This window comes from Triticum urartu, chromosome 7A (assembly GCF_056163025.1).
Source record: "Triticum urartu cultivar PI428250 chromosome 7A, HENAU_Tu73, whole genome shotgun sequence".
Taxonomy (NCBI): Eukaryota; Viridiplantae; Streptophyta; class Magnoliopsida; order Poales; family Poaceae; genus Triticum; species Triticum urartu.
This window is the reverse complement of record NC_141879.1, coordinates 532,128,216-532,154,464: the sequence shown is the minus strand read 5'-3', so window position 1 is coordinate 532,154,464 and position 26,249 is coordinate 532,128,216. Positions and strand designations below refer to the sequence as shown.

General features: G+C 44.7%; 1 protein-coding gene across 2 annotated transcripts; it reads right to left on the bottom strand.

Moving 5' to 3' along the window:
- Positions 1-8,895: 8,895 nt before the first annotated feature.
- LOC125522564 (uncharacterized) lies at positions 8,896-25,544 on the bottom strand. Of its 2 annotated transcripts, XM_048687616.2 has the most exons (5): positions 25,004-25,544; positions 23,497-24,351; positions 9,683-9,788; positions 9,539-9,610; positions 8,896-9,385 (listed from the first exon to the last, which is right to left on the bottom strand). In XM_048687616.2, exons 2-5 carry the CDS (start codon positions 23,922-23,924, stop codon positions 9,356-9,358), a joined length of 636 nt encoding a protein of 211 aa, XP_048543573.1. In that variant the 5' UTR covers positions 23,925-24,351; positions 25,004-25,544; the 3' UTR covers positions 8,896-9,355. The 2 variants fall into 2 exon arrangements, 1 of the variants encoding a protein (XP_048543573.1); XR_007289829.2 differs by lacking the exons at positions 8,896-9,385; positions 9,539-9,610; positions 9,683-9,788 and having other exon boundaries at positions 22,500-23,554; positions 24,216-24,351.
- Positions 25,545-26,249: the final 705 nt, after the last annotated feature.

The following is a 26,249-nucleotide window of genomic DNA, read 5'->3' as shown; positions in this document are numbered from 1 at the left end:
GCTAGGAAGCACGGTAAGGAAAGAGAACCATGGGTTCAGAAACCCATGCCTTTTCCTCCTAAACCATCCAAGAAAAAGGATGATGAGGATTTTGAGCGCTTAGCTGAAATGGTTAGACCTATCTTTTTGCGTATGCATTTGACTGATGTGATTAAAATGAATCCTTATGCTAAGTACATGAAGGATATTGTTACTAATAAAATAAAGATACCGAAAGCTGAAATTTCCACCATGCTTGCTAATTATACTTTTAAAGGTGGAATACCAAAGAAACTAGGAGATCGAGGAGTACCAACTATACCATGCTCCATTAAAAGAAACTATGTTAAAACTGCTTTATGTGATCTTGGGGCCGGTGTTAGTGTTATGCCTCTCTCTTTATATCGTAGAATTGATTTGAATAAGTTGACACCTACTGAAATATCTTTGCAAATGGCTGATAAATAAACTGCTATACCTGTCGGTATTTGTGAGGATGTGCCTGTTGTGGTTGCAAACATTACTATTTTAACGGACTTTGTTATTCTTGATATTCCCCAGGACGATAGTATGTCCATTATTCTTGGAAGACCCTTTTTGAATACTGCAGGGCTGTTATTGATTGCAACAAAGGCAATGTCACTTTTCATGTTAATGGTAATGAGCATACGGTACATTTTCCGAGAAAACAACCACAAGTCCATAGTATCAATTCTATTGGAAAATTTTCAACAATTACTATTGGAGGTTTTGAATTTCCTCTTCCTACTGTCAAGAAGAAATATGATATTCTTATTGTTGGGGATGTGCATGTCCCCATTGAGCTACCTAGTGTTATTTGAAATTTCACCGGTTTCATGCGATTCGGAATGAGTTTGTTAACAAGACTTGATCAACCTAGTTAGTGGATTCCTTTTGATGAGCATGAGATGGATGAAGTTAGAAAGCACAACTTTCTGTACCCTCTTTTTACTTTCTATTATTTAGTTTAATAAAGCAAAAAAAATAGCATTTTCTGTCTATTTTCTGAATTATCCTTGCAATAAAAAAATACCCCGAAAATAAAAGTTCTCCAAATGCCCTGAAAATGAAACATGTTTTGTTTTCTAGAATATTCAAGATTTATTGGCACTGAGAACACATCAGGGGGACCCATCGTGTGCCCACGAGGGTGGAGGGCACGCCCACCCCCTGGGCGCGCCCCCTGCCTCATGGACCCCACGTGGGTACCCTCCACTTATTCTTGCACCCACACACTTCGTCTTCCTCCAAAAAAAATCATCCACCAGCTCAAACCCGAGTTCTAGCTCATCTTGCTGTCATTTTCGATCTCCTTGCTCAAAGCTCCATGCACAAAACTGCTTTGCGGAATTGTTCTTTGGTATGTGACTCCTCCAATGGTCCAATTAGTTTTTGTTCTAGTGCTTTATTTATTGCAATTTTTTGCTGCTTAGGTGACCCTGTTCTTGAGCTTGCATGTCAAATTTATGTGGTCAAAAGTAGTTTTAATGCATGATATAGCCTCTAGGCACATGTGGGAGTAGTTGCTATCAATTTTATTGAGTTTGGTTCACTTTTATTTTAAGTTACTAAAAATTTCAGAAATTTTTAGAAAAAGATCAAGAGATTTTTGAGGGGCTCATCGAGCCGAAGCTCTAAGGATAAGCAAAGTGAAGAAAATAAGAATCCCAAGTATAATCTCCCTCGTACTGCGGAGGTTCGGCCGTGTGAATAGCCTTGTGATGAGTTCTTGAGAGAAGCCGGGATTTATGAAGATTTTTATTATTTGGCTGAGAATGCAGGCCTCGCCGACTTCCTCCACGACCAGCGCGAACAGTATCTCTTACTCACCAATATTTTTGTGCAAAATTTTCATTTCCATTCTAGGAGATCACCACCTTCGGTGGAATTTTATTTATATATTGAGCATAAGGAGATGCCACTTTATGATTTTTGTCGGGTTTGTAGGATACCCTTTGAGGGTAGCATAGAGGAACCACATCGTAATGATGTGGAGGGATTTATTGATACTATTGCTGTAGGGGAAACGAGGAAAGTTTCCGAAGCAAGAATCACTAGCATACATTTTTCCTGCTCTACGTTACTTTGCAATATTTGCTAGTAGATGCTTAATTGGTCACAGTAACTGTGAAATCTTAGTGCCCCTGATATTGTTATTTTGCGTCATGCTTTGTTTCGTGATACCACTTTTAGTTTAGGCGCTATTGTTGCTAAACGGTTAAATCTGAACCGTACAAAGGGTCACGTCTTAGGAGGCATCTTCGCCTCGCGCCTTGCTGCACACTTTAACATACCTATTAGGCATTATGAGAAAGAGGAAAAGTTGCTGCCTCATATTTTTCTAGATTATAAGAGCATGGGAGCACATGATTTTATTGTTAAGAATAAGAAGATGCTTAACTATATACTGATATTTAATAAGAATCACTTTGAGACTATTACCTTTCCTGCTCCCTCTTTGTTCAACATATTTTCAGGCACGTACCTTGTTTTGCCGGAGGCCGTTCAGGCATACCAGACCTGACATCAGCTCCAGAGCCGGAGCCACTATCTGATCCTCACCGTCAATCTGTTTATCAGTGGGATCCGGAGGAGATCGCCAACTAGTGGCACCCCAGAGACCCTCCTCGGTACACCGGAGAGGGCAGTTTTGATCCGTGGCCATAGACCAACTTAGGCCAAAAGCCTAAGCTTGGGGGAGTACGTGTTTCTCACCGACATTACATTCATGTTGACACACTCATGCCAGTTGTCAGTGCTCATACTTTTCATTGTATCATCCATGCTAGTTTATTTTCTTTTTTAAGCTTTCTTCTTGTGTGTTTGAAAAACCTTAAGAAAAACCAAAAAAATTAGTTGTAGCTTTTAGCTAGTTTATTTTCCATGCTTGTAGTAGTAGTAATTAAAAATAAAACCCAAAAAGATTTCTCGTTCTTCTTTTGCTTGTTGGGAGCTTTCCCGTGTAAATAGTTTTGTTTCTGTTCTTTTTCTATGGGGTCGAGGGGAGAAGACCATAATGAAAATGTTGAGTGGCTCTCATATGCATTATTGTTGATCTAACAAAGAGCCCATATTGCCTTGTATTCTCCCTTGAATTGAATGCTTGCAGATTCCAGCTTAGTCCAATGCACGTGCACTATTATTATTATCCACACTATTCGGTTGTGCAAGTGAAAGGCAATAATGACGATATATGATGGACTGATTGAGATGAGAGAAGCTGGTATGAACTCGACCTCTCTTGTTTTTTGTAAATATGACTAGTTCATCGTTCCTGATTCAGCCTATTATGAATGAAACATGTTTGCAATGACAATTAGAGAGTATAGTTGCTCATGCCATGCTTAATTTGCTAGGAGTTTATAATGGTTTACCTTGCGTGCCAACATGCTATTAAAATGGTTGTGATGTGGTATGATAGGGTGGTATCCTCCTTTGAACGATTCGAGTGGCTTGACTTGTCACATGTTCAGGCATGTAGTTGAAACAAAATCAACAAAGCCTCCACGATATTTATGTTCATGGTGAATTATATCCTACTCATGCTTGCATTCGGTGTTGATTAATTTTAATACATGTTCATGACTGTTGTCGCTCTCTAGCTGGTCGCTTCCCAGTCTCTTTCTAGCCTTCACTTGTACTAAACGGGAATACTGCTTGTGCATCCAACTCCATAAACCCCAAAAGTTATTCCATATGAGTCCACCATACCTTCCTATATGCGGTATCTACATGCCGTTCCAAGTAAATTTGTATGTGCCAAACTCTTAACCTTCAAATGAAAATTCTGTTTTGTATGCTCTAATAGCTCATGTATCAACTAGGGGTGTATGTATCTTCCATGCTAGGCGGGTTATTCTCAAGAGTGGACTCCGCTCCTCACTCATGAGAAAATGGCTGGTCACCGGGATGCCCAGTCCCATGCTCAAATCAAATCAAAATAATTGCAAACAAAACTCCCCGAGATTGTTGTTAGTTGGAGGCACCCGTTGTTTCGGGCAAGCCATGGATTGATGCTTGTTGGTGGTGGGGGAGTATAAACTTTACCATTCTGCTTGGGAACTGCCTATAATGTGTGTAGCATGGAAGATATTGAGATCTCTCGGTTGTTATGTTGAAAATGAAAGTATACCGCTCAAAATATTATTCATCTCTATTTCAAAACCGAGCTCTGGCACCTCTACAAATCCATGCTTCCCTCTGTGAAGGGTTTATCCATTTACTTTTATGTTGAGTCATCATCCTCTTATTAAAAAGCACCAGTTGGAGAGCACCGTTGTCATTTGCATGTATTATTATTAGTATACATTGAGTATGACTTGACTAGATCTCTTTTACCATGAATTATAATTTCCAGTCAGCCCTTGATCTTCAGGGGTGCTCTGCACTTATGTTTTGCGGTCTCAGAAAGGGCTAGCGAGATACCATCTTGTTATATCATATTATGATTGTTTTGAGAAAGTGTTGTCATCCAAGATTTATTATTATTGCTCTCTAGTTGATTATGCCATTGATATGAGTAAACATGAGACCTAAATGTTATTGTGAATATGGTTAGTTCATAATCTTTGCTGAAAACTTGAATGTTGGCTTTACATATTTACAACAACAAGAGCAAACAGAGTTTGTAAAAGTTTTTCTTTATCACTTTTAGTTTGTCAACTGAATTGCTTGAGGACAAGCAAAGGTTTAAGCTTGGGGGAGTTGATACGTCTCCAACGTATCTACTTTTGCAAACACTTTTGCCCTTGTTTTGGACCCTAACTTGCATGATTTGAATGGAACTAACCCGGACTGACGCTGTTTTCAGCAGAATTGCCATGGTGTTATTTTTGTGCAGAAATAAAAGTTCTCGGAATGACCTGAAAATCAACGGAGAATAGTTTCGGAATATATAAAAAAATACTGGTGAAAGAATCAAGGCCAAGGGGCCCACACCCTGTCCACGAGGGTGGGGGCACGCCCCCTGCCTTGTGGGCCCCGTGGTGCTCCTCCGACCTCAACTCCAACTCTATATATTTGTGTTCGGGGAGAAAAAATAGGAGAGAAGGATTCATCGCGTTTTATGATACGGAGCCGCCGCCAAGCCCTAATCTCTCTCGGGAGGGCTGGTCTGGAGTCCGTTCGGGGCTCCGGAGAGGGGAATCCGTCGCCATCGTCATCATCAACCTTCCTCCATCACCAATTTCATGATGCTCACCGCCGTGCGTGAGTAATTCCATCGTAGACTTGCTGGACGGTGATGGGTTGGATGATATTTATCATGTAATCGAGTTAGTTATATTAGGGTTTGATCCCTAGTATCCACTATGTTCTGAGATTGATGTTGTTATGACTTTGCTATGCTTAATGCTTGTCACTAGGGCCCGAGTGCCATGATTTCAGATCTGAACCTATTATGTTTTCATGAATATATGTGAGTTCTTGATCCTATCTTGCAAGTCTATAGTCACCTATTATGTGTTATGATCCATTAACCCCGAAGTGATAATAATCGGGATACTTACCGGTGATGACTGTAGTTTGAGGAGTTCATGTATTCACTATGTGTTAATGCTTTGGTCCGGTACTCTATTAAAAGGAGGCCTTAATATCCCTTAGTTTCCAGTAGGACCCTGCTGCCACGGGAGGGTAGGACAAAAGATGTCATGCAAGTTCTTTCCCATAAGCACGTATGACTATATTCGGAATACATGCCTACATTACATTGATGAACTGGAGCAAGTTCTGTGTCACCCTATGTTATAACTATTGCATGAAGAATCGCATCCGACATAATTATCCATCACTGGTCCATTGCCTACGAGCTTTTCACATATTGTTCTTCGCTTATTTACTCTTCCGTTGCTACTGTTACAATCACTATAAAACCAAAACTACTACCATTACTTTTGCCACCGTTACCACTACTATCATATTACTTTACTACTAAATACTTTGCTGCAGATATTAAGTTTCCAGGTGTGGTTGAATTGACAACTCAGCTGCTAATACTTGAGAATATTCTTTGGCTCCCCTTGTGTCGAATCAATAAATTTGGGTTGAATACTCTACCCTCGAAAACTATTGCGATCCCCTATACTTGTGGGTTATCAGTGGTGGAGATCACGGATCCGTCGAAGGAGCTCCAGTGAGGGGGAGGCTGGTGGCGGAGATCACAGATCCGTCGAAGGAGCTCCGACGAGGGGGAGGCGGGAGGCGGGGATCACGGCCCCGTCGAAGGAGCTCCGGCGAGGGGGAGGTGGGACGCGAGGATCACAACCCCGGTAAAGGAGCTCCGGCGAAGGACGGGGGTAGGAGGCCGGGATCACGGTGTCAGTGTCAAAACTGACAGATCTCGGGGTTGGGGGTCCCGAGCTGTGGATTCTCGGATCAATGGTAACAGGAACGAAGGAGATGATGTTTTACCCAGGTTCGGGCCCTCTTGATGGAGGTAAAATCCTATGTCCTGCTCTTGTTTATATTGATGGAGTATCAAGTACAGAGTTGATCTACCTCGAGATCATATGTTGTGGTCTAAAACTTGAGGGTATGATCAATAATGTCATAATAATCTAGCGACTATCCTGACCTCGGCTTATATAATGTACCAGAGGCCTAGGATAACAAGAGTCCTAGTCGAATACGTTGGTGGAGAGGAGTCCTTGTCTTGATCATCAAGTCTTGTGTAATCTTCCTCCTGTGCGGCATGGGCTGCCCGAAGTGGCCCATGAGTGAACCGCCATGGGGGTCCTCGTCCCGATCCAGCTGGTCGGGAGACGACGTGGTGAGTACCCCCTAGTCCGGGACACCGTCAGTAGCCCCCTGAACCGGTCTTCAAGTTGGGGACGCTCCTCGATTCTTCCGAATTGTTCTTCATCTTCGGTTGTCAGTCTTGAAAAGTGGTTCAAAAAATCTTCTTATCTTCGATCTTGAGGATCACCGAAGTAAATCCGAAGAGTTTACACGTCGGGTATCTTGAGGAGCCCCTTTAAGTTATCAGTTGTTATCAATGCTTTGTAATTTTTATGCCCACCTCGGGTTTGAAGTGTTTCCCGTGCGGTGGTGTCCTCTCGCGTCCGAGCTCCAAAGCCGGACTGCATTCGAGGTATCTTTTGCAGCTGAGCACCAATGCCAGACCGCTTCCGAGCTTCAACACCAGAATGTATCCGAGCTCCAACGTTGGACTGTATCCAAGGTGTCATAGATTACCTTGGTCTTGAAAAAGTTTTAGATGTGGCGAACGTGGCCTGACATTGCGTCGCTGCTCCTCTTGCGCCGCCCTCTCGGTCGTCATCAAGGTATTGTGTGATGATGTGTCGTCTCCACAACGAGGTAATGGAGGAGGCACATGGGAGGGCTCCTCTTCCTTCACGGACTTCAAAATAAACTTGTCGCATTGGTTCCAACAAATTGTGTGGCTGGTGCGAGCGTCCAGCATGGCCGTCGTCGCCATTTCCAGCTCCCTGCATGCGCACTTGCAGCATCTCGCGCCACAGTGTTTTTGTTAACGTGAGGCGCTCCCGTAGCTTCCTTTGGTTTTGGAAAAACTGTGCACACACCCTCCCCTCGATATGTTATAAATGGTCGGCCTGCAAACCAACCTTTGGTTGGATGGTTAGGAGGACATTGGTATCCCATGCCCATCAGAGTGCAAGTCTTGAATTTGACATTGGTGTTTGCATTTTTCCAGATTTATTTCAGGCATTCCGACCATGTGCGTGGTAGAAGACGTTTCTGTCAACTACAAAGGAGTCTGTGACGACTTCGTCAATCTTAAGATGATGTGTTGGATCAGTCTCTCGGAGTCTCGTGGGAGGGGTAGGACGTGCGTGCGTGTATGCGTTCATACGAATGAGTGTATGTATGAGCGTCTGCGTCTATGTTATGTTAAAAAAAGACCGGGCCAACCAAGGCACAAACGCGAACCTCCCTCCTACTCCTGATTTTGGAGGCGCCAAAAGCTTCCATGGTCGGGTTTTAGGAAGCATCCGAAAGCTTGCTAGGTTTTTAGGTCGGGTTATCTTTATCTTGTTTAGGTTCATTTTGGCCAAGTTTTACTTTGTTTCCCTGGTTTTACCCTTTCTTTTTTATTGTTTTTTCTTTTTTAGAATTTTATTTATTTATTATTTCCCTTTTCTTTCTATTTTTTTCAAATTCTTGAAGTTCTTCCAAATTTTTTAATTGTTTTAAATTCCCAAACTTTTTTAATTTATGAATATTTTTCTTCAAACAGTGAACGTTTTTCAAATTCACAGTAAATTCAAGTCTGCGAACATTTCTTGAATTTGTGAATTGTTCCCTAATTCATGTACTTTTCCAATTTGTTGCAAAAAAAGTTTTGAACCCATACACCTTTTTCAAATTCACGAAACTTTTTCATATGCTTGAACTTTTTTCGAGGTCATGAACATTTTTAAAGTCTTTTTTTAGTTTGTCAATATATTTCTTTGAATTCGTGAACTTTTTTTCAAATTCATGAACATTTTCAGAAGCTGTGAACGTTTTGAAATTCATGTTTTTATCAAGGTTGTGAACATTTTCAAATTTGATTACCCCCAAAGTTTTGAACCTTTTACAAAAGTCAACGGCCACATATGGCGGTTCCCAGGATTTACGACTAACAAAAAAATGTATTGTACTAGTTACTGCAACACTTAACTGATTTTACCAAATATCCCTTATTGCTTTTGATTTTTATGACTGGGATGTCAATCGTGCAAAGTCGATGTCATGCACTTGCAAAATATTATTGAAATATTGACTAGACTACTTTCGTTCCTATAAACTAGCACAAAGAAGCATCCAATCAGGAAGTGAACCTGAAGCACACTTCATCAGAACGTTCCAAAATTTAGCAGTACTATTGTCATGTGAAAGTTAAAAAACAATTTAAAAACTATTCAAAGAACTGAACGGATAGCCATAAATTCATTCATAACAAAAGGGAAAATATGCATTTAAAAAGACCATGGACTCGTTCATTACAGAGTAACACAGGGAACAATATATTCTGAAGAAGATCCGCCCAGCTGGAATAGTTATATTGGAGCAACTCTACCTAGGAGCATGGATGACAAGTGCTCAACCTATATCTTAGCTGCCGATAACAAGCTGAAAGCACAAAGACTAATCTGTTTCATCAGAAGATGGTTCTCCACCCATGTCAAAAATATCACGAGGTTCGAATTTCACCATGGTATTCCAATTCTCACTTCTCGGATGTTGGATATAAAATACCTGGTCCACTTGGGAAGAAAATACAAAAGGATCATCCTCTAACTTCTCCCATGTATGTATTTTGCGGGGGAAGGTTCACATGAGTGAATCCAAACTCATCTCTTAAATACCAACTTTGTGATGAACATCATACCAATCACATTTGAAGAGCATCACCTTGTAATCTCTGTATGACAATTCGAAGATGTCAGATAACCGGCCATAATAGGACACCATTTTCAGCAAGGTTCACGACACCACTATTTTGTGTCACGCGTCCTGTCTCGCGACTGATATTATGAAACTAGAAGCCATTAATTATATAGCCACTATAGCGCACCCCGCATTTGCTTGGTTTTGCGGCTAATGCTCTTATCTTTTCTGTAATATCCGGTCCATCATCTAGTATAACCTGTATGTAAGAGTGGTTACATTGAGTTCATATGAAACTAAAGTGAAGGAACATGCTGAAGGAAAATTATACCTTTTGTTCCAACCAGTCAGCAAAGTGTCTACTAATCAAATCCTCATTGTCATCATCCGTCAAATTTAAGTTACCCGGCTTCCTCTTCCCTTGATCCACAAATTCTCTGTAATAATAAGAAAAATAACATCATGATGTTTTCCAACTTGTGAAAAACAACAGAAATAGAAGATAGCACTGAAGCACACCTACGGAGATCATCAGCTCATCACAGTGTCGCAAGACATATCGATGTGCTTGAACTAGAAGCTGATCGTCCAACTGGCCTACAGTGACAGCCTTTCCAATTGGCTCACCAACACTCACTAGTAGAAAAAGGGGCTTTGGTCCAGCCAGAAAAGAGCATTAATCCCGGTTGCATTACGAATCGGGACTAATGTGAGCATGTGATGCCCGGATAATTAAGCTACAGTAAACCTCCGTTAATGATGCCGCGTCACCGTGGTTACCGTTGCTAATCTCGCGTTAGTTCGAAACCGATTCAAATTCAAATTCAAAAGAAAAACAAACAACAAAAGTTTTCAAAAATTTAAAACTAAAATGTTCGGGTTGTTTCAAATAAATCGTAAACAATTATGGTGGAGAAACCAAGCCTTTTTTTTAAATGCTTAAATGAATTATAAGGATTTAAACAATAGCAAAAACAATTAATTAAATGCTTTTTACAATTAATAAATTACTAAACTATTTTATTTTGTCATCAAACATTTTGTGGCATTAGGGTATTTTGTAAACACTAATTTAGGTACTACTTGTATATTTTATAAAGCAGAATATATAGAAAAATAAAATAGAAGACTAATAAACAGAAAACAAATAAATACGAAAAAAATAAAAAAGAAACAGAACCTCCCCCTGGGCCATTCGGCCCAGCTAGCAAGGCCGGTCATAGGCCCAACTGGGCCAAGGCCCACCACCGCTCACTTAACCCCCCATGCCCCTGAAACCCTAGCCCCCACGCACCCACTCGCCCCCCCATCGCCCTCTCCTCCTTGATCTAGATCGGGATCGCCCCGATCCCGCACCCCCCCCCGCCGCGACCTCGCCGACGCCGATGCGACGCGCCACCCTGCCGCACCTCGCCGTCACCCGGATGCCCGCTGCCGCCGCCAAACCTCCCTCACCTCTCCCTCGCGGGATCGATCCCCACCGCTGGACCTCGCGGCCACCCCGCCGGACCTCCCTCGCCGGATCGCTCCGCCTCGACCACGCCCCCCCCCCACCGGTCTGCCTCCACGCCGACGACGTCCCTGGCATCCTCCCCGAGCCCCATTGCCCCGCCCCCTACATCCCCCCTGTGAGCTGCGCCCCTCCCCTCTCTCCCGTCACCGGATCTGGCCGCGCCTCCGCGCGCGCGCCCCCGCCACCACGCCGACCGCGGCTCTCCCCCGACCGCGCGCTCGCGCGCCCAGCGCCCCGCTGCCATCCCGGGGCCGCGACCTCCTTCCCCGCGCCGTGCCTGGGCCGCATGCCCCACCATCCCGCTCGCCCGCTCGCCTACGCGCACCCACCCCGTCGTGCCGCGCCTCCCCCTGTAGCCTCGCCTCCCACCTCAGCTTCGCCGCGCCAGGCCGCGCCGGCGCCGTCCCTTGGCCGCTGCCGCTGCTCCAGTCGAAGCGGCGCCCCTGCCGAGCCCGCTCCTCCCTCAGTCCGCCCCTGTTCCGTGCGCCGTCGCAATCCCCGTCCTCCGCCCGGTTGGCGCCCGGCGAGCCCCGCCGTGGTCACCAACCCCCCCTACTCCGGCGATCTGCCGGCTCCGCCCGCCCCTGTGGTGCGCCCGAAAGAGCGGGTGCTGGGCACCGTTGCGCCCGCGCCCGTTCGGGCGACAACCGCGCGGCCATGCGCCCGAAAACCGCAAGGCCCCCTGGGGCCAATGACATGGGGGCCCCAGCCCCAGAACGTTTTAATAAAAAAAACGAAATAAAAATAAATATATAATTAATTAATTAATTAAAAATTAATTGATTAATAATTGAAATAGTTAATGAATTAATTAAGTTAATTAACCATGTTTAATTAAACTAATTAAGTAGATAGTTTAATTAAACCCTAATTAGACTAAACAGTCAATGACCAGTGGGTCCCACACGTCAGTTGACCAGTCAACAGCTCTGTTGACTGCTGACGTCATGCTGACGTCATGATGACGTCAGCAAGCACTGTTCTGGATAATGTTGTATTAAAATAATTAAATAAATCCTGAAAATGATTTAAATCTTTTAAAATTAATAGAAAATAAACCGTAGCTCAGATGGAAATACTTTGTACATGAAAGTTGCTCAGAACGACGAGACGAATTCGGATACGCAACCCGTTTATCCGCCACGCATCCCTAGCATAGCGAACACGCAACTTTCCCCCTCTGTTTCATCTGTCCGAAAACGCGAAACACCGGGGATACTTTCCCGGATGTTTCCCCCCTTCACCGGTATCACCTCATACCGCGATAGGGCACCCTTAGCACCGATACTTGTCATGTCATGCATCGCTATGCATCTGTTTGCTTAAATATTTATTATTTCTCCCCCCTCTTCTCTCGCTAGACACCGGGACCGACGCCGCTGCTACCCAGTATGACTACGGAGTTGACGATCCCTCTCTCTTGCCAGAGCAACCAGGCAAGCCCCCCCTTTGATCACCAGATATCGCCTACTCTTCTCTATACTGCTTGCATTAGAGTAGCGTAGCATGTTACTGCTTCCCGTTAATCCTATACTGATGCATAGCCTGTCCTTGCTACTACTGTTGTTACCTTTACCTGCAATCCTAATGCTTAGTATAGGATGCTAGTTTATCATCAGTGGCCCTACATCCTTGTCCGTCTGCCATGCTGTACTAATGGGTCGTGATCACTCGGGAGTTGATCACGGGTATATACTATATACTTTATACATGATACATGTGGTGACTAAAGACGGGTCGGCTTGAGGAGCACCCGCGAGTGGATCTTTGAGGCGGAGCGACAGGGCAGGTTCCGACCACCTAGGAGAGAGGTGGGCCTGGCCCTGGTCGACGTTCGCGGATACTTAACACGCTTAACGAGATCTGGGTATTTGATCTGAGTTTGGCCATTTGGTCTATACGCACTAACCATCTACGCGGGAGTAGTTATGGGTATCCCGGCGTCGTGGTATCAGCCGAAGCCTTCGTGACGTCAGCGACTGAGTGGCGCGCGCCGGATTGGACTGGAAGGCCACTAGGCTAGGTCTGCTTTCGGCCGCGTTCGCAACGTGCAGGTGTGCTAAGGGCGATGGGCCCAGACCCCTGGGCGCTTAGGTTTAGACCGGCGTGTTGACCTCTCTGTTGGTCTAGGTGGGGCTGCGACGTGTTGATCTTCCGAGGCCGGGCATGACCCAGGAAAGTGTGTCCGGCCAAATGGGATCGAGCGTGTTGGGGTATGTGGTGCACCCCTGCAGGGAAGTTAATCTATTCGAATAGCCGTGATCTTCGGTAACAGGACGATTTGGAGTTGTACCTTGACCTTATGACAACTAGAACCGGATACTTAATAAAACACACCCTTCCAAGTGCCAGATACAACCGGTGGTCGCTCTCTCACAGGGCGACGAGGGGAGGATCATCGGTTAGGATTATGCTATACGATGCTGCTTGGAGGACTTCAGTCTACTCTCTTCTACATGCTGCAAGACGGAGGCTGCCAGAAGCGTAGTCTTCGAAAGGACTAGCTATCCCCCTCTTATTCCGGCTTTCTGCAGTCCAGCCCACATATAATAGCCTTATTCCAGTTGATACCAATGCATACATATGTAGTGTAGCTCCTTGCTTGCGAGTACTTTGGATGAGTACTCACGGTTGCTTTCTCCCCCTTTTTCCCCCTTTCCTTTCTTCCTGGTTGTCGCAACCAGATGTTGGAGCCCAGGAGCCAGACGCCACCGTCGACGACGACTCCTACACCGGAGGTGCCTACTACTACGTGATGCCCGCTGACGACGACCAGGAGTAGTTAGGAGGATCCCAGGCAGGAGGCCTGCGCCTCTTTCGATCTGTATCCCAGTTTGTGCTAGCCTTCTTAAGGCAAACTTGTTTAACTTATGTCTGTACTCAAATATTGATGCTTCCGCTGACTCGTCTATGATCGAGCTCTTGTATTCGAGCCCTCAAGGCCCCTGGCTTGTAATATGATGCTTGTATGACTTATTTTATTTGTAGAGTTGTGTTGTGATATCTTCCCGTGAGTCCTTGATCTTGATCGTACACATTTGCGTGCATGATTAGTGTACGGTCAAATCGGGGGCGTCACAAGTTGGTATCAGAGCCAACTGCCTGTAGGAATCCCCTTTCCAACTCCTTGGCCGAAGTTGAGTCTAGTCGATGAAAACTGTTTTTTCTAACATGGCTGTGCGGCCCATGGGCCCACGTCGCCATCTGGGTGGTATTAGGATCTTTTACTCCTCGAACCTTACTGTGGGACTCTGATCTCTCTTCTATTCGGGTTTAATAAATTTACTAAAAATCTAACTTAGGTTCTTGAAATACTTTCTCCCGGAGAACCCCCTTCAGTCCAGACGATCGTCGGCTGCACTAGAGGATTTCGAAGATACTCTCCGATATTCTGTTGAAACCTTATGTCGTTGCTTTTGCAAGTCCCTACCACCGAAATATCCCTATGGATAAGTATTTAGACCTGACGTGCTTACTTTTATTCCCAGTCGATCTTGTTATTATAAGATACCCCGAGAATACTTTGTGCCTACTGCCTTGCAGTTCTTTGCCACATGCATACCACTACGGATAATTACTCGCATTTATCGAGTATCCGCTCATCCCCAGATATTCATGCAGTTCACAAAATTCTTCGAAATACCATTCGGTCTTCCGAAAATCCTGAGCAACCTATTGCTCCTGAAATTCTTGCTTGCTTGCATTATGGTTAATCCCATAAGTATAGTAATCTTATTGGCTACCTTTGTCAATATCATTTTGAGTCCATTGACTCAATATGTTGCGAATTCTCGCAATCCTCACTCGGATCGTAGAATTCATCCTTCCAGCTCAGATGTCATTTAAAACGTGAGCTGGTTCTCGACCAATCAAATCGCCATCGATTGTACCCCTAAGCCTGCTCAGCTTATCCATCCTTAATCAGAGCGTTTGCTTCTGATCCCTTCATTTGGAAATCATAATTCCTTTGTATTTGAGCTATGAGTTAGTCAGATGTTTCTATAATCCGATATCCTTGCATTCTTCTTCCTGTAGTTGAGTACCGATGCTCACATCAGATCCCTTGTGGACCACCAGATCCTTTGTTGCATTTTATCCGACAACATCCTTCATATTCAATAAGCCTGTGAGCTTTTCCTCGGATATATCCTGCCTTTGGTAAATTGTATCCTCTGCTTTCTCAAGCATGCTCTACTATCGAGCTTGTGTTATTATTCTTGAAATTTGTGGTATATGATTCCACGATACCCTGACGGGTTGAACCTATGCCTTCCCTTATATGTGTGAACTCGGAAGTTTTCACGATTCATACTCATCTAGTATTTCACCAGGTAAAACTTTCAACACTAATGCCTTTATCAAAACGAGAAGTGAATGAAAGGTTATGCATTGGAGAAGTGGGAGTCGACCTTAAACCTTGTGTTCATGCCCATGGACACGATGTAGATATTATCATTAAAGCTTCTCTTAAGTTAATTATTCCTTTGGTATAAATTCATCGTATATCTGGGATCTGGCCTTTTGCAATTGTGGTTCCGACCATGTTCTCCTTTAAATACCATTTCTCGTGCAAGTTTAAGCACTTGTCTTCTGTAGAGCAATACCCCAATCCAACCTCTACTTTGATCCGTCTTCGAGTATTACCCCCTGGTATCTCGAGATTATCATGGAACTACATAACTTCTTATGAGTTCTTCATCAAGTGCTACATTCGCACTGATCCAATTTCCACGGGCTCTGAGTCAATAAACACTCAAAAACACCGATAACTGAACCGAGTCTGCAGAACGGTTCAACGACACTTGATAATCTTCTTTAAGTACGAGTTTGTATCCGACCACGACATTCCTAGCTTGTATGGCTATATCATTGTCGTGGTGATTTTAACTGTGCTACCTGGACCTTATTCTCGGAGCACCACTTCGACGATGAGCTAAGCTTACGTCGATTTTCCTTGTCATATCAATTCACCTTGAAAAGCAAGCTTGATTTCGAGTTGTGTCGTATCTATGCTTCCATTGACCTCTTGCTTCATCATTCCTTTGACATGATGTCATCGCTGATCGATTACATCCTCATGAAATCTCTCGACAAATGTGTCGTGATCATCATCAGCATTCCGAGTTCTTCCAGGATATCAATTGAATTCATGATGAGAAATACCATCCTTGCCCTCGATGAGTTGTTTTGTCATCGACCACTTTATTGCCTTCCCTCCAACACAAACTTGTCCGTGTTCTGTGTTGTACCTTGAGTTCATTGCTATCCAGCATTTGTTCTTCTTTACCTTGGAGTATTACCATCTTTTATGACAAGAATGTCACAAGGATTACTCCACCTCTTAAGAATTCTTGGTATAGTGATACTTCTCACCATCACCATTCTTTCTTGGTCCCCGTGTTGATTCCAACAAGTGAACGGTGTTGTTTGGATTCTTTCCTTCTAGCAACCCTATTGCTTTGAAGTTAATGGTCGGCCGTTCATTCTTAGACTACTGGTTTTTGAACCACCATTCTAACATTGATCATTCTACGTAAGCCCATATTTCGGGTGCACCTTTAACTGTGTATGTTTTCCTCAAGCATACATCATTATATCATTTGATCCGACAAATGATATCTCTTTGTTCACCTGATTGTGGAAATTCATTTTTTGGAAATCTTGACAAAATGTTGCTGAATCCATCAGCCACCTCCTCATCTCTCCTTGGATTAGTGGAGAACTCTTGTTTCGGAACTCGCTTCCATAGTTCAATTCCCGAGAATCTTACAATGTCGTCTCGTCAATTTGTCTTGCACCTTTTCTTCTCAGGCATCTTGAGTCTGAGGTTTCCTAACACCGATCAGATCGGAATCTCGATCAGATATGATGGTTGGAACATACTTTCAAGAGTTATAACATTGATCCTCATATGACCCGGTAAGGTGATGTCGTGCCTAGCACACCTGGCCGGTTGGACCTACTGTTATAGTTTTCTTATTAGCAAGGTTATCCATTCTTCCATGAGGAAATTGCAAGACTTATTCTATAAGTTGTTCCTGATGAATCCTTGGTGTATCCAAAGTACGACCTTTGCTTGAAGACTATGTCAATGCTATCTCGAAGCATGTCTGTGGTACTCTGATTTTCAACAAGAACATTTGAAGCCCAATGCTAAATGTTTCTTGCTCAGTTATCCAAACACTGTGGTATGGGTAATGTCATTGAATTTATCTCCCCTTACCTAAATGATTTTCTACTTTATATCCTGTCATGGATATCTTGCTCTGCTTGTCGTTGCGAAGGAAATACCCTTGGTTTATGTGTCAAACACACATTCCTTTCCATTCTTCTGTTTGATCTGATGATTACATTTTCCTTTCCATTGTTCTGTTTAACCTTCTTGAGGTTTATATGATCTAAGCAGTAATATTTTCCTGCTTACGAAAACACCTCGGTGTACCACCTTATCAGTCAGACTCTGTTACTATTGTTGATGACATTTCGGAAACCACCGATGGACGGGAACCTTGCCTATTGGTCCGCCTCGTTCAACGAGCAGGAAAATGGTTTTCTTCGTCCCTCGCCCTTGGTACCGACATTGTTGCCGACATAACTGATAGGCTACCCTCTGACATGTCTTGCCATCATGACCGTGCAAGATGTCAACGCCCTTCCTACTTTTAACCACATGGTGGGCCCATAACCCACAGTTCAACAGGATCGAAACCTGACTCTCCTGCACACCCTGTTGTCAAAATTATTCCTCGCGCTTGACTTTGTAAGTAATTCATGGGCCACCTGCCTAGTGATCTATTCTGGTATCTGATGCAATGCTTATTCACATTGCTCTAAATCCTTTCAACACTTCGTTTCACGCAACGAACGATTGCCTATGCGCTTGAAACTTCTATTTTGCACCTTCTTACTTTGCTCTCGATACTTTCTTAAGTGTCAATTCGAGAGATAGTTATGCTTCTTCCCCTTAGTTAACCGTCTGATGCTCAGTCTTGTTAGAATCCGTCCTTATAGGGTTTTCCCTTCTCACCCCATTCGTAAGTACGGTGAACATCCTGAAGGAAGGACGACAACTTCATCATGATGAACTGGAGCAGAGAAATGAAGACATCAACATAATGGATCGACCTCTTCGAGAAGAGCAACCAAGACCGAGACGATTCGTTAGAAACTCGTAACCAAAACTTCCCCCCTTACCGAACCTCTTAAATCTCGGGACGAGATTTCTTGTAGTGGAGGAGAATTGTGACGCCCGGATAATTAAGCTACAGTAAACCTCCGTTAATGATGCCGCGTCACCGCGGTTACCGTTGCTAATCTCGCGTTAGTTCGAAACCGATTCAAATTCAAATTCAAAAGAAAAACAAACAACAAAAGTTTTCAAAAATTTAAAACTAAAATGTTCGGGTTGTTTCAAATAAATCGTAAGCAATTATGGTGGAGAAACCAAGCCTTTTTTTAAATGCTTAAATGAACTATAAGGATTTAAACAATAGCAAAAACAATTAATTAAATGCTTTTTACAATTAATAAATTACTAAACTATTTTATTTTGTCATCAAACATTTTGTTGCATTGGGGTATTTTGTAAACACTAATTTAGGTACTACTTGTATATTTTATAAAGCAGAATATATAGGAAAATAAAATAGAAGACTAATAAACAGAAAACAAATAAATACGAAAAAAATAAAAAAGAAACAGAACCTCCCCCTGGGCCATTCGGCCCAGCTAGCCAGGCCGGCCATAGGCCCAACTGGGCCAAGGCCCACCACCGCTCACTTAACCCCCCATGTCCCTGAAACCCTAGCCCCCACGCACCCACTTGCCCCCCCATCGCCCTCTCCTCCTCGATCTAGATCGGGATCGCCCCGATCCCGCACCCCCCCCCTCGCCGCGACCTCGCCGACACCGATGCGACGCGCCACCCTGCCGCACCTCGCCGTCGCCCGGATGCCCGCTGCCGCCGCCAAACCTCCCGCACCTCTCCCTCGCGGGATCGATCCCCACCGCTGGACCTCGCGGCCACCCCGCCGGACCTCCCTCGCCGGATCGCTCCGCCTCGACCACGCCCCCCCACCGGTCTGCCTCCACGCCGACGACGTCCCTGGCATCCTCCCCGAGCCCCATTGCCCCGCCCCCTACATCCCCCTGTGAGCTGCGCCCCTCCCCTCTCTCCCGTCAACAGATCTGGCCGCGCCTCCGCGCGCGCGCCCCCGCCACCACGCCGACCGCGGCTCTCCCCCGACCGCGCGCTCGCGCGCCCAGCGCCCCGCTGCCATCCCGGGGCCGCGACCTCCTTCCCCGCGCCGTGCCTGGGCCGCGTGCCCCACCATCCCGCTCGCCCGCTCGCCTACGCGCACCCACCCCGTCGCGCCGCGCCTCCCCCTATAGCCTCGCCTCCCACCTCAGCTTCGCCGCGCCAGGCCGCGCCGGCGCCGTCCCTTGGCCGCTGCCGCTGCTCCAGTCGAAGCGGCGCCCCTGCCGAGCCCGCTCCTCCCTCCGTCCGCCCCTGTTCCGTGCACCGTCGCAATCCCCGTCCTCCGCCCGGTTGGCGCCCGGCGAGCCCCGCCGTGGTCACCAACCCCCCCTGCTCCGGCGATCTGCCGGCTCCGCCCGCCCCTGTGGTGCGCCCGAAAGAGCGGGTGCTGGGCACCGTTGCGCCCGCGCCCGTTCGGGCGACAACCGCGCGGCCATGCGCCCGAAAACCGCAAGGCCCCCTGGGGCCAATGACATGGGGGCCCCAGCCCCAGAACGTTTTAATAAAAAAACGAAATAAAAATAAATATATAATTAATTAATTAATTAAAAATTAATTGATTAATAATTGAAATAGTTAATGAATTAATTAAGTTAATTAACCATGTTTAATTAAACTAATTAAGTAGATAGTTTAATTAAACCCTAATTAGACTAAACAGTCAATGACCAGTGGGTCCCACACGTTAGTTGACCAGTCAACAGCTCTGTTGACTGCTGACGTCATGCTGACGTCATGATGACGTCAGCAAGCACTGTTCTGGATAATGTTGTATTAAAATAATTAAATAAATCCTGAAAATGATTTAAATCTTTTAAAATTAATAGAAAATAAACCGTAGCTCAGATGGAAATACTTTGTACATGAAAGTTGCTCAGAACGACGAGACGAATTCGGATACGCAACCCGTTTATCCGCCACGCATCCCTAGCATAGCGAACACGCAACTTTCCCCCTCTGTTTCATCTGTCCGAAAACGCGAAACACCGGGGATACTTTCCCGGATGTTTCCCCCCTTCACCGGTATCACCTCATACCGCGATAGGGCACCCCTAGCACCGATACTTGTCATGTCATGCATCGCTATGCATCTGTTCGCTTAAATATTTATTGTTTCTCCCCCCTCTTCTCTCGCTAGACACCGGGACCGACGCCGCTGCTACCCAGTACGACTACGGAGTTGACGATCCCTCTCTCTTGCCAGAGCAACCAGGCAAGCCCCTCCTTTGATCACCAGATATCGCCTACCCTTCTTTATACTGCTTGCATTAGAGTAGCGTAGCATGTTACTGCTTCCCGTTAATCCTATACTGATGCATAGCCTGTCCTTGCTACTACTGTTGTTACCTTTACCTGCAATCCTAATGCTTAGTATAGGATGCTAGTTTATCATCAGTGGCCCTACATCCTTGTCCGTCTGCCATGCTGTACTATCGGGCCGTGATCACTCGGGAGTTGATCACGGGTATATACTATATACTTTATACATGATACATGTGGTGACTAAAGACGGGTCGGCTTGAGGAGCACCCGCGAGTGGATCTTTGAGGCGGAGCGACAGGGCAGGTTCCGACCACCTAGGAGAGAGGTGGGCCTGGCCCTGGTCGACGTTCGCGGATACTTAACACGCTTAACGAGATCTGGGTATTTGATCTGAGTTTGGCCATTTGGTCTATACGCACTAACCATCTACGCGGGAGTAGTTATGGGTATCCCGGCGTCGTGGTATCAGCCGAAGCCTTCGTGACGTCAGCGACTGAGTGGCGCGCGCCGGATTGGACTGGAAGGCCACTAGGCTAGGTCTGCTTTCGGCCGCGTTCGCAACGTGCAGGTGTGCTAAGGGCGATGGGCCCAGACCCCTGGGCGCTTAGGTTTAGACCGGTGTGCTGACCTCTCTGTTGGTCTAGGTGGGGCTGCGACGTGTTGATCTTCCGAGGCCGGGCATGACCCAGGAAAGTGTGTCCGGCCAAATGGGATCGAGCGTGTTGGGGTATGTGGTGCACCCCTGCAGGGAAGTTAATCTATTCGAATAGCCGTGATCTTCGGTAACAGGACGATTTGGAGTTGTACCTTGACCTTATGACAACTAGAACCGGATACTTAATAAAACACACCCTTCCAAGTGCCAGATACAACCGGTGGTCGCTCTCTCACAGGGCGACGAGGGGAGGATCATCGGTTAGGATTATGCTATACGATGCTGCTTGGAGGACTTCAGTCTACTCTCTTCTACATGCTGCAAGACGGAGGCTGCCAGAAGCGTAGTCTTCGAAAGGACTAGCTATCCCCCTCTTATTCCGGCTTTCTGCAGTCCAGCCCACATATAATAGCCTTATTCCAGTTGATACCAATGCATACATATGTAGTGTAGCTCCTTGCTTGCGAGTACTTTGGATGAGTACTCACGGTTGCTTTCTCCCCCTTTTTCCCCCTTTCCTTTCTTCCTGGTTGTCGCAACCAGATGTTGGAGCCCAGGAGCCAGACGCCACCGTCGACGACGACTCCTACACCGGAGGTGCCTACTACTACGTGATGCCCGCTGACGACGACCAGGAGTAGTTAGGAGGATCCCAGGCAGGAGGCCTGCGCCTCTTTCGATCTGTATCCCAGTTTGTGCTAGCCTTCTTAAGGCAAACTTGTTTAACTTATGTCTGTACTCAAATATTGATGCTTCCGCTGACTCGTCTATGATCGAGCTCTTGTATTCGAGCCCTCAAGGCCCCTGGCTTGTAATATGATGCTTGTATGACTTATTTTATTTGTAGAGTTGTGTTGTGATATCTTCCCGTGAGTCCTTGATCTTGATCGTACACATTTGCGTGCATGATTAGTGTACGGTCAAATCGGGGGCGTCACAGAGCATTAGTCCCGGTTCAAGCGGCGAGGGCACCATACATGCATTACTCCCAGTTCAAATGGGACCTTTAGTCCCGGTTCATGGCACGAACCGGTACTAAAGGGTGCGATGCCCATTAGTACCGGTTCGTGGTGCAATTTTCAAATCCTACCCCCTCCCCCCCCCCCCGTTGCATCACCTTTTCAGTTTTGTAGAAAGCAAAAGAAAATGATAGAAACTTCAAAATTTAAAATCCTTCGAGAGGTAGTTATGTTACTACATCTACTAGTTAGGAAAATTTAAAAACTTAAATTTGGACATGTTTTGCAAAAAATGTAAAGAAAATGTAAAACGGCTATAACTTTTGCATACGATGTCAGAAAAAAAACGTATAATATATCAAAATGTTCGGAACGAAGATCCGCATCCGATGGAGACGGCCTACGGCCTGTTTGCAAATTTTTAGAATCCTCAAATTCTAAAAGGAAAAAAAGTTATGCTCAAATTTCAGTTTTTTTTTGAATTTTTGTTAAATTTGGTCAAACTATGGTCAAACTACTTATTCAAGAAGTATTAGTGTTACTAAATAATTATTTCAGTTTTTTTAAATTTTGGTCAACTATGGTCAAACTGTGGTCAAACTACTTATTCAAGAAATATTAGTGTTACTAAATAATTATTGATTTTTAGAACAATAGTTTCAAACTCAAACAGTGAAATGTGTGACTTCATGCTCAAGCTAAATTCCTGAGGGTTAATAGGATTGCCATCTTACTATTGTCAGGAAAACAACAAGTGCAGACTTGGAAACGAGGGAGAATAGAACCCGGAAGTTAAGCGTGCTCAAGCTGGAGTAGTGAGAGGATGGATGACCGTTCGGGAAGTTAGATGATTTGGAATGATGAGGGGTGATTAGAGATTAAAGGTTAAATTGAGCAGTGATGAGGGGTGATTAGAGATTAGAGGTTAAAATAATTCAGAAATTTGAAATTCAAAAAAAATTCAAAAAAATTCAAAAAAAAATCAAAAAATTCATAAGATATCCTTTAGTACCGGTTGTTGTTACCAACCGGGACTAAAGGTGGACCTCTAGGCAACGGCCACGTGGAGGGCCTTTAGTCCCGGTTCCAGTTAGAACCGGGACTAAAGGGGGAGGCTTTAGTACCGACCCTTTAGTCCCGGTTCCAGAATCGGGACTAAAGGCCCTTATGAACCAGGACTAAAGGCCCTTTTTCTACTAGTGACTATCAAACATGTACATGCCCTTTGTATTATCTGAAGGATCAGGGTTCCTAGATGTTCTCGTGAAACGTGTGGTTCCTTCTAGAAATCTTAAACAAAAGGTCAAGCATTCTTCAACAATATATCCTTCAGCAATAGAACCTTCAGGATAAGTTCTATTGCGCACAAGTGACTTTAGCCAAACAAATGATCTGAACATCATAAAACAACAAGGTTATATGATCACGGGAAACAATAAATCAAATCATATACTTAGATGCACCGTGGAAAATAACAAATAAAATGAAAGTAGCATACCTCTTTAGAGGGTACATCCACCTGTAATGCACCGGGCCACCAAGTTTAGCTTCTTCAACTAAATGCACCATCAAATGTACCATGACAGTAAAAAACGATGGAAGAAAAACTTTTTCCATATTACAAAGTGTTTTCACAATACTCTCTTGCAGTTTGTCAAGCTCAGAGACATCTAACACTTTGGAGCATAGCTTCTTGAAGAAATTAGCCAGCTCAACAACTATTATCATGACATCTTTACTGGGATAACAGTTTAAAAGTGCCACAGGAAGGATGTCTTCTAGAATAACATGACAGTCGTGGATTTTGTGGCCAGTCAATGTTAATTCTTTCATGTTCACACACCTCGAAAAGTTTGATGCATAACCATCAGGTGTCCTACAATTCTTAATCACTGTACAAAGAATCTCCTTCTTTTCTTTATACATATTAAAAGGTGAATGCGGCAATTTAGTTTTATCCTTATCACCTTCATCAGGTTGAAGGCTAGATCGAATTCTAATTTCTCCCAAGTCAAGTCGTGCATTAAGGCCATCCTTTGTTTTAGAATCAATATCCAGTAAGGTTCCAATTAAATTTTGACAGATGTTTTTTCTCAATATGCATTACATCTAGATTTTGCCTTAACTTGTTGTACTCCCAGTATTCCAAATCAAAGAATATTGACTTCTTTTTGAAACAATCCTCAGGCTTCTTCTCAGGTTTACGTGCGACGTTACCTGATTTCTTGTTAGGCGCTCTTTTACGCTTTTGTTTTTCAGGACCTTCAGTTGCTTTTTCACTGTCTTTGCCCTTCTTTTTCCCTTTCCCTTTCTTTGCCACAACAACCTTTTGTCCTAAGAGAAACACTCTGCCCTGCAACATTCTCAAAGCTGAGCTGCCACTCATAGTAATGAAAGCAAAATCGATCAGTTTGTAATTTCCATATGCTCTTGTACATTAAACATAGGTATATATGAATATTTTAAACTGTGCAATAGATACTAAGGTTCAAATTGTATAATAGGATCTACCCAATCTTTCATCTTACACTGGAAAACATAAGTGGAGATGTGTCTTTACTAGAGTGATAGAATTTATGTGATATACATAAAGAAAATATCATAAATGACAAATATGGATGTATATTCCCCAATGCTTGACAAACAGCAGAACAGAAGGCTAGCTGGTATAACCAGTTACTAAAAATCTAAGTAATATCCAGTGGTTTCTCTTGCTAAAACAAGAAAAATACTCTTGTGTGGCATGACATATGCAGCTCCCCCTAACCAGATCAACTTCAAAAATATCATGTCATCAACAATTGCCATCCAATCAACAGTCCCCACTGTTTTTAACAACAATTCTCATCCAATCACCAAAAAGTATTCACTGATTTTATCAACATTTGTCAAATTTCACCAATACAGTGTATCACTTCAAAGACAGAAAGGGAAAACAGAGGTGACATATCAGAATTTGAGCTATATTTCACATGATATGGAGATAGAAAAATGAGAAGAACAACCTGCGGACAAGCTCCTAGCAGCAGAGGTGTGTCGGCGAGCTCATTGCCAAGGTCGGCAGCAAAGCGAGAGAGGAGTCGTCCGGGTAGAGTATTCTGCGGCCGGCGGAGCCTGGCGTTGGGGGGAGCGGTGTCGGGCTGCAACCGGCGGAGCCTGGCGTTGGGGGGAGCGATGTCGGGCTGCAACCGGCGTCAGGGGATCGGGGAGCTTGGCCTGGGGCAGACCGGCGTCAGGTAGCAGAGGAGCTTGTGCTGTAGGGAGGCGAACAGCGTCGAGCGGCGGGGGAACTTGTCTGGGAGGAGTGGTCGAGCGGCGGTGGAGCTCTGGCCGGAGGGCCGGCGGGGGATCAGAGTCGGGCGACGCCGGAGTTCGGGCTAGGGGCGAGTTGCGGCGGCGTCAGATCATTGGCCGGGGGAGCGCGACGGCGTGAGATCTATGGTAGAGGGGGCGAGCGACGATGATGGCTCTGGCTGGGCCAAACGGCGGCGGGAGATCGACTGCTGTTGTCGAGGCGCCGAGCGGCGGCGGCCCTAACTGCTGATTTCTTTTACTCCCTCCGTTCCTAAATATAGTGTGTATAGTTTTTGGCACGAAAATTAAAGAACGCACGTGGAGTGAAAATTTCACAAGTTTTGGACAAGATTAGACCTGACTAAATTGACATGAGAAAATAGAGAAGTTTGTCTAATATAAATAAATGTAATCAAATCCCTAAAAAAATTTATTCAAACAAGTGGTGCAATACAAGACACCTTATATTTCGAACTTTTTCTAAAAAATCTATACACCTTATATCAAAGAACGAAGGGAGTATCATTTTAAGGAGTTGCGTATTACAGAGGTAGTATAATATATTCCTCCTAAAAAAGTAGGTAGTATAATATACATCAGCCCCTTTTTTTCAATCAAATAATATACATCAGCCCTGCTACATCTACGACTGTTCTTTTACGAATTGTGTACGACCTGGCATAGCAGCCGTCCATTGCATTCGCTGGGTGATTGGGATGGCTTTCTGAATCGTATCTCAGTCCTTGATGGAGTCTGGAAAGTTTTCCTCATGTAGCGAGGCCTAACTGCCGCCACACGAGAGCCACTCCTTCCTGCGCCGTCTTCTGGGGGGCTCTTCTCTGCTGACGACTTTTTGGTCGTCGGTGGTGAGGGGGTCACCTGAACCCGCACGTGTGGATTGTTTTACCTTTAGGTTTTAGGGCCCAAAAAGTTTAGGGTTTTAAATCGTGCGACGTC